Here is a 9404-nt window from a genome sequence, read left to right as displayed (position 1 = left end):
TAGTTCCCTCGCTCGTTTGCTTTTTTTGGCCCACAGAGAGATGCAATCCCTATGAGAAGCGGACACTTGCGTCCCACAGCTGCACTAAAATTTTTTATGTTTCACATACTCCATCTATACTGGTTTAGGAAGGCAATTTACTGCTGTTTCCACACTCCTAGACAACGAGGCGTACCCCACACCCCGCAATTCTGCGTTCTGGAATGGGCGGGGTTCAGGACAGCGACGCCGCGCTCGCGCCCTGCGCCGGTCGGCGCGAGGAGTTGTGGGTGACGTAGTCCCTGCCCCGCCGCGGGCCCCGGGCGCACACGCTCCCAGACGGCGCCGCGACCCTCGCAAGGAACTGTGGGTGCTGTAGGAACGGCGCACGAGCCAATGGAAGGCGCCGTTTCGGAAGGAACCGCTGGCGCAACGGCCTTCGCGGAGACACGTGCGGCGCTATTTGCTAACGGGAGGGCGTGGCGGCTGAGCCGGGCCCCCGCCGAGCCAATCGGAGCGGGCCATGTAGAGCCGGCCGTTCCCCGGGGTTGCGTGTGCTGCTGCCAGCGGCCCGTAGTCGGCCTTCAGCGCGGCCGCTGATTGGTGGCGGCGGCGCGCTGGGCGGGGCGAGAGAGCCGGAGTCGGGGGCGCTCGGCGCGGCCCCTCAGAGCCCAGCGGGATGGGGCGGCGGGCGCGCCGGGTGGCCCTGTTGGTGTGCCTGGCCGCGCTGTCGGCCGGAGCGCTGCCCGCGGTCGGAGCGCTTCCCGCGGCCGGTGAGTACCGCGGCCCGCCTCCCTACGCCCCCCTGGGCCTGAGCGCTGACGGCGGCATTGCCCCCCGGGCCTGCGGCGGGGAACGGGGGCGCAGAGGTGTCTGTGCGGGTCCTGACGCCTGCAGCGGGGCGCGGGGGCGGCGGCAGCGGGGGAGGTGACCCGGTGCCCTCGCCGGGGCTTTGGGGTGCGTGGGGGCAGCGCCGACCTCGCCGGGGCGCTGAGGCGGCGGAGCGGAGCCGAGCGGGGGGAGCGGCGCTCCTGTCACCTGCGGGGCCGCGGGTGGCGGGACCGGGCAGGCTCGGGCTCGGCCTCACCGGCGCTGCTCCCTAGGCCTGGTAGGGGTGGACGCATTGCTCAGTGCGGTGCCTGCCTTTTAGCAGCTCGCTGGGAGCCCACTTCGTGGTGCTTGTACTGCTTAGGACCGAAATGAGGCGTTTTTTCTCCCTAGAACGCATTTTCTCCCTGAGGCGCTGATAATGCTGATTTCACCCTTATTAGAACGGTTTTCTCGCCTCCATACGTAGAAAACATTTATGCGTCCTGTTTTATGTCCCCATAATATTTTTTTCCCGTCCCTGTTTTGTTGTTATGCAGCTCGGGTTTTGTCTTTTGTCTGATTCTCATGTGTTGTCATCTACTTCCTTTCCTGGGGTTTCTACCTCCCACACCCTGCTTTCCACCATGGGCTGGTGGGGGGATGTGCAGTGCATTTATTTATAAAGCCAGAAGCCACTACCTTAACGACAGCCGTATGCGGTGCTGCTGGGGATTTGCTTTTACACTGTTTCAGGAGAGTAACTTAACCTTTTCGCTAGAGGTAAGTTCAGTACTTTTGGGTTCATTTTAACACGTGTGCAGTAGGAAGTTGAACTTTAAAGTAATATTAGTGTATTATATGAGCTTTGTAGGTCTCTCTTTAAGCCAGCAGGGCACTTTTGAAGTTATGGAAAGAATTCACACAAGTTCTGTGAAACCAGAGAGGTGCAGCCAAACTTTTGAACTATATGCTCTCATTTATAATGTATATGATGAAAAAACCTAAAGCGAGATGGGGCTGTGAGTGTCAGATGAACCATCTGTTGAGTACGTGGAAGTTAGGTGATAAGGGCTAATCAAGTGTCCATCAGTGGCTGTACTTCCATGCAGCTCTCCTCCCTTGACTGTTAGTCCACTGTCACAAAGTTGTTTGGTGGGCATGAAGTTCTGATAGTTTAATTTGGCTTGTATAAGCAAAATATTTAGATTCAGTTGAACCAATACACTTAATAAGCCATAGAAAGCACAGTACACAGATGTAGGGTTAAGAGCTGTTTACAAACTAAAATTGCTACTGTGATGTCAGACTGTTTACTGATGTCCACAGTTAATTAGGATAGGATGTTGGGAGTCCATAATTTGGCAGAAAGCTGTGAGAGGAATACATTACTTGCCCAGTTTTTGACAAGAATCGTGCTGAAAGTTGTCCTCATTTCATGCTTTGATTTCCCAGAGTAGCAGTGTGACTTTGTCTTTGAGACTGGTATAAGTCTTGGGACTGTGTATAAAATGCTTCCTTGAATGTTTAATTGTTTCTAATGTCTGGTCTGCAAAGAGTCATCTGGGATGTATGATGGGAGGAATTTTAAGAAGAATGAGTAAAATTGGTCTATGACATTTCCTAACTTTAGGAAGAGTTTTTAATGAGGACTTTTTTTTCAGTAGTGAATATTTTAAATTTAACTTGCGTATTTTAAATATAACTCTGTTGTAATAAACTTCATTTTAAATCAATTTATTGAGAACTTGAGTTGAATGCAAGAAAATTCAAGCCTAAGGGAAGGGGCACTGTATTTTTTTTAAACATGATATTGCTGCAGATTATGAAGGCATTTAAAATGAGGACTGAGGAAAGACATTAAGAAGCACTGGCAAAAGTAGCTAAAAAATGTTAAGCATGTGTGTGTTCTCCAGATGAAACTGGCTGTCTGCTGGTCACTGCAGGAGTGATGGCCTTCCCCTGCTGATCACTCATTAAGGACATTGAAAAAATCCTCTTTTTTGTGATTGCTGATGTTATTTGATTAGTGGGATTGTTTCCTCTTGTTCACTAAGGGGTAAAAATGTTCTCATTCTGCCTGAGGAGAGGAAGTGGTGCTTCCTCTGACTCCTACGTGTTCTGTGCCTAACTTCAGCAACAGGCAGATGTTTTTATGCTGTCCCATTGACTGGTGGGACAAATGAGTGCCCTCATATACCTGTAGGGAACTTCAGCACCTGTTCTTCCATAACACAGAGCTCAGTGGTTTTCCCTCACCTTTCTGTTTTTACTTACCTGATAGAAAAATATTCCCTAAACTCTTTGCTTTGTTGCCTGGTTGGGAATCTCAGTTCCTACTGAGGAACTCCTGGAGAGTAAGCTCTGTAACCAGTTAGCCAGCAATTGCAAGGACACTGGAATAAAGATTTTTATTCAGGGTGAGGGCTGACCTATATCTCAATCTTGTAGTTGAACTAAAAAGAATATGTTGCACAGATTGTGACTGGGAACAATTTACTTGCTGCCAAGGATACTTTGGAACTATTCTTGCTGAATAGGTGCCACTTAAGGATTTTACTTAACTCACTGCATGTTTTAATGGGAATAGCATCTATGCTATTGAGTCTGTTTCTGTGCTGAATATGTCAGTCGAAAAAATTGATGAGAAGCAGTTTGAGGTAATTTTTTCCTTTAGATTTCCTTCTTTCCTGCAAGAACTGGATAAACAGAATTTGCTTTCTCTTTCAATTTCTATCTAGTCACTTGCACAAAAACAACATTGAAAGAAATTGCCAGAAATGCTACAGAAAATCTCTCAGGGGTGCTCTAAAGCAGTCACTGCCAAACCATTTCTGTTCATGCACCCCTCTCTCCAGAGAAAGATTTTTGAGCATGCATTTTACATGTATTTTTTTTGTAAGTTAAACATTCATATACTCTTGTCCTAACATGCTATGTGCCTCATAAGACATGCACAAAAACACAGATGGGAGAAGAATGAAATAAAGGTGGAATGACGGCTGTATGAGAAAAGTTTTCTGTATGAACAGTCTGAAAGGTATGTTGTTCCTGCAGCCCCGTGGGTTGGCTGGCATACTCCCTGAGGTGAGCACACCCCTGGGGAGATCCCTGCTCTCAGCAGAAGCCCACTGGTTGCTTTGTTGTCGCGGTGTTTGAGGCCTGAAGAGCTCGGCAAAAGCTAGAGGGAAACTGACAACGGTAATCAGTTAGGGATTGCTCAGAGCTGAGGGAGACTGCTTCATTACTGAATTGTTGGCTGCTTCCTGAGTGTGGGTGACCGGTTTAACATTGAAATTAGTGGTGTTTCTTGTCTGGCACTAGCAGCCCTTTAGGTTTGTGGGGTGTCAGTTATCTGTTCTTCTAGCACAGCAAAACTTTGGAACTGTTGCGCTCCCTGAAGCTAATGACGTTATTGCTGAATCACACTGCATAGCTCTGCTGGTTTCTGCCCTTCTCCCCTTAGTGCTCTCTTGAAAGCAGTAATTCCCACAAAATGGTAGGAGCTTTATCCAGCATATGGTAGGATCTTTTTCTTCAGCATAGGCTGCCAGAGCACTTTTCCTATATTTACATAGCATGCTTGAAGACTGGCCTTTCTAATTGAGGAAAAATTAATACTTCTTAAAGCTGATTTTAGTTATATATGAGCTGGTGGATGGTTGAAAAAAGATTTTGGTTGGGTGAAGTGCTTTAAAGTCCTAGCTGGGTGTGAGAGCACCCAGCAATGTCTACAGCTCATCACTGTTTATAAGGGAAGCATTCTGTACAACATTGTCAGCTGCACACTTGAGCCACAGGTATCTTTGCCTACCTTTTCCTTTTAATAGATCATTGTACTCCCTAACTTGTTTTACAAATTGTGAGATTAATTTCCACTTGGCCTTTTTAGAGGAGGTTTATGGAATTAGACAGCCTTGGTAAAAGATCCAAATGATAATAATAAAAAAAAAAACTTAGTTACTTTTTATAATTGAAGGGTGGAAAAACAAGCTAAACTATCAGCTTTAATCTCTGAAACAGGTGCATAAACATAACATCTGTGACTTCATTCAATAGCTCAGCCTTGACTAATAAACTGTTCTTAGGCCCAGCTGTGACCTTTCATGGACCTTTCATTAACACTTTCAGAATAGTTTGAACAGTTTCATAGGAGTAAACACACTTCTGTAAGTGGGTGCGTGTTAGTCAGCACTTCTGTGAAACAACAAGGCTGTAAGTGATCTCTCCTTTAGTCAAACTCTTCATTATCTCTGCAGCCTCATCTGCCTACCTTAGAAAAAGTCTCAAAGCTAAGAAAAATTAATATTTTGGTTTTGCTTTAGTGCCTTTTGGAACCACTGTGTGAAAACAATTGTTCAACCACAACTTCTCAGTAACAAAGCTGGTTTCTTCAGAGAAAATTTAAATGATGCAATAGAATGGAAATAGGTTTATTTACTCTCAAAGAAGAAAGAGCAAACACTTACTGAGCTCTAGCTGATGTTGCTCAGGTGTCTCTTGACTTTCAGTTTAGTAAACCTTTTGCATATGAAGCTACAATAAAATTGTTCTTTTATATGTGTGCATAGACAATATAACCTATTTATATTTGGTTTTGTGTTGTCTTTTGACATAAAGTGAACCTACCACTGCAGATTGAAATCAGTTAGTGAAGCCTTTTCTGAAATGTTAGAAAGCTCTAGTGCTGTCAGGCGTATAGGCTGGTTTAGTACAGACAAAAACAATCAATCTAGCTGTATAGCTGTTCAAAAAAACCCAAATGTATTACCTACTGCAACAACAGGTACTTTATAAGTGCTTTGTATATATTAGAAGGAGCTCACAGGCTACTGGGTAGGTTACCCTTATTTTTCCTGCTCTCCAGAATCATGTCTGGATATCTTGACAAGCTCTGAAGTTTGTAGGTAGCCTTTGGTCTAGATCAAAGTTATTTAGGATAATAGAATGTAATATGTGGGAAACATGGTAAATGACAACTTCATTCATAATTTCAAAATAGAAACACCACCAAATATCCTAAATGTATGTGTACTTTTACTGAATTTAAAGACCAATTGTCATATCATGATCTGGAGTGTCAAAGTTCAGTGGCAGAACTACTTATGATTTATCACAATCACCCTTATCTGTTTGGTTCCTCAGGCTGCTAAGCCCTGAGGTCTCTACCAAAAATGCAGCTAGCCTTGTTTGTCCTTATGCCTCATAGTGTTTTTTTCCAAATTGGTGTTTGTTCTTATGCTGTCTTGATTTCTCCTTGCAGGGTGTGTTTCATCTGGAGTGCTCTGCTGTCTCCCCAAGTTTTTCTGAAGTGTTCTACACGTTTTCATTTTCAGACCTGTAGAGTACAGCTGCTTACCCACATCAGCTGTTTTAGATCCTTTTTAATTCCATGACTGCTGGCAGTCAAACTCTTTGAGCTTTACATCCTCTTCACCATCCTCAACAGGCTGTTATTTATATGTCCCAGTTGTACTCATCTCATCACCATAGTTTTGCAGCTTCACTTACAAGTCTTCACATTTTTTCTTAATTTCTGTTATGCTGTTGCTGCCTAAAGTTGAATTCTCCCTCACCTTTTCACTTGTTTGAACCAAAGGTTGTACTTCTAGTAACAATATGGAATCCAGATTCCAGAAAGCAATTTCCAAGATTAACCCTTTCATTGCAAAGGTTATAGTAGTAGGCTTTGAAACATGACCAGATGTCGTGTCATGTTTGGAATTTGTTGCTTCAGAGATGGTTTATCTCTGGTAAGTCACTTTACTTGCATGAGAATGAAAATTGTGCAAGTTTTGTTTGCTGCTAAGTGCTTGCAGGAGTCAGCAGAGTTCTGTAAACTGTTGGAAGTGTTTGTGCAGGTAGCCTTTCATGGCTAACTGTAACATACTGAATGTATCTCATGTACGGGGCATTCGTGTCTATCAGTTTAGACACCTTTTCCAGTCACAGTGCAGGTCTCCAGCCCATCTTTGCTTTGCCACTGCTACAGGGCATTGTGCACCCCAGAGCCTCAAAAAGGAGGATTTCTAAGCCTAGGAGGAGTTAGTGGCAGCTTTGCTAAGTGGTCTCTTTGTTTTGAGATTTTATTTTAATGTGAGTTGGGTACCAGAGTGAGGGAGGCCTGTGGCATCTTGTTTCAAATATAGGGAGGTCTGTTTGCTGAAATGAGGTGGTATCAGATACTGATGACTCTGAACAGTCACCTCTCAGTGATGTTAATTTTATTCTCATCAAAATGGTAGCACAGACCAAGTTGTTGGAAGTCCATTTTAGTTAATGGAACAGAACAATTGCTGCAGAAAAAAACCAGGAAAACAATGATAAAGCTGTCATAAATAAGCTTTTCTAATTATCTTCACCTTTTCACATGTATTCCTTTAATGTCTGCCTAATAGCCTTTCTTGTTTATCATTTCTTCCCCTTCCAGTCTTCTAATCAAATATCATCTAGCTTTTAGACAAGAGAGATGACAGTTTAAACAAGACTTGCATTTCTTGAAGAGTATCTTAAAGACAAACTAATTCCACACAGTTTTGAAGAGAAACCTCTATATAAAGGTTTGAATATGCTGGTCAGGCAGAATGAATTGGCATTCTAAAAAGGACAATGTTTAATTATAAGCATGGGGGTATGAACACAACTTTCTGGTCACTACTGAAGCTGTTGGTGCTAAGGCTGATTTGGTGACTAAACACTTTATGTTCCACAGTCCTTTTTCACTAGATGAGCACCTTTTTAAGTAGTTTACTTGGACTTGAGCCATTCAGACTATGACTTGGATTTAGAAAAACCACACTTTTTTCACTATGGAACACACTGTTGTGTTGGCATAATTTAAGGAAGAGAATCACCTCTGAAACATTTGATTCCTCCTCGTCACAGTTATAAGGCTTTTCTGAAGTGTATTAGTCAACTTAGTACACTAGAATATTTCAGAACTATGGTACAGCATTGTAAATAAAGCTTTTATTTTTGAGGTAGTTACTAATGGAAAAGCATTTTACTGACTTATAATGTCTCTTCTAGATGAAGAAGGAAATCAAGATGAATCACTGGAGTCAAAGGTGAGGAGATAAGTTTCTAGTCATTCTGATTTACCTGTGGAGTAAGAGCAAAGGTCTGAAATTCAGAACAATAATTTGACTTTAGATTTTAAGTTTTTCTGTCGTTTTCTTGCTGTCTCATTAATTTTTCTGTGCATCAGAGAAATTAATACTGGGTTACAAGTTGGAAACATTTTTTTTTTTTTTAAGACCTGAAAGGGATACAGGCAATGAGAGCTGATAGAGGTAGCTCAGCTTAGTTTTGGTTTGACTGTTTAATTAATTAACTGTATCTTTTAAGAAGTTTTTAAATGGATTTTAAGCCAGCTGCTGCTTCTCTCTAATCTTCTAAATGATGTGGCTGCTTTCCTTCAGACTTTGTCTGCAGAGGACCAGGTAAAGGATCATTCCACAGGAACTCGAGTGGTCGCAGGTCAGATCTTCCTTGAATCTGGGAAATCAGACTCTCAATCAGAGAATGAAGAGAGCTTTCACAGTCAAGAAGAGGAAAAAGAGAATTCACTGGAAGAGTTGAACTCTCTAGAAATGTCAAATCTATTAAATAAGGATTTGGAGGAAGCAGAAGTACAGAGTCCAGGTAACTGCTTGCTGACTTTTGAACAAGTGGCAGCATAGATGAGTCTGAGTAACTCCAGCATGTGGGTGAACATAAACAGTAATTTTGAACATATGAAATAACAAGTGTCTTAACCTTTCTGCAATGGAGTGGTAATTGCTACCTTTTTCATTAGAAATAGCATCAAAATGTTTGAAAGGTACTGTAATTGAAATGAATAGTTATTTTCAGATGCATTTGAAAGAATTTTCTGTTCTTCTTACTGTTTCTTGCTGGAAAGCTTTAACCATCAAATAGAGAAGGCCCTGATTTCTTCAAATAGAAGTCAATTACAGATTCTGTGCTCTGTATGTACACCAGCAATACAAAGAGGAATTTGCATTAGTCTTTTTCAATCCCATGGCTGTTTGCCTGGTGAGTCAGTTGACAGAAAAGGAACAAATAGTAATGTAAAGACAAGCTTCCTGGAACAGCATTGAGAGCCTTAGGGCAGCATCTGACCTGCATGTTAACTTCAGCAAGTTTTTAAATATAGGTATTGTAGTGGGCTAAAATTTCCAGGAAATTCTAATATGACTTTTTTATTACATAATTTTATGATTTTTTGATTTGCAGTTGGTAGTTGATAATAACAAGATGGCACAGTTGAGTACCTTAACCTATGCAGCAGACTTTTCCTTTTTACTTGTCCATAAAAAGTAAATCTTATTATTACTGAAAAATGCAGTTGTGTTGTACTAATGATACTTATCTTCTCAACTCATATTGAAATATCAAAGCAGAAGCTATGAAATGAGCTCTATCATGTAATGACTGAGTGTTTTCTAAGCTGTTTCCTTGTTAGAGCAGAACTAATATCAGTTTGTGGAAACTCAGTAATAGGCTTAACCATTGCTTTGTTGTTTGATGCTGTGTTGAACAGGAAAAAAAGTATGTAAAATCCACTAAATATCTTTCTGCCACAAAACAGTGAGCTAAGCACCAGCTTTAGTCAG

At 42.3% G+C, this 9404-nt stretch overlaps 1 protein-coding gene across 1 annotated transcript in view; it reads left to right on the top strand.

The window, feature by feature from the left end:
• Positions 1 to 658: 658 nt before the first annotated feature.
• Positions 659 to 9404, top strand: part of SEL1L (SEL1L adaptor subunit of ERAD E3 ubiquitin ligase) — a 34097-nt gene continuing 25351 nt past the window's right edge. The window contains exons 1-3 of the mRNA XM_058025934.1: positions 659 to 752; positions 7816 to 7853; positions 8208 to 8430. Coding sequence (XP_057881917.1) covers positions 659 to 752; positions 7816 to 7853; positions 8208 to 8430 — 355 coding nt within the window. The remainder of the gene's footprint in view (positions 753 to 7815; positions 7854 to 8207; positions 8431 to 9404) is intronic.

The sequence above is a fragment of the Melospiza georgiana genome, chromosome 6 (genome assembly GCF_028018845.1).
Source record: "Melospiza georgiana isolate bMelGeo1 chromosome 6, bMelGeo1.pri, whole genome shotgun sequence".
In the NCBI taxonomy this organism is placed as follows: Eukaryota; Metazoa; Chordata; class Aves; order Passeriformes; family Passerellidae; genus Melospiza; species Melospiza georgiana.
The sequence above is the reverse complement of the archived record's forward strand: the minus strand, read 5'-3'. Positions and strand labels throughout refer to the sequence as shown.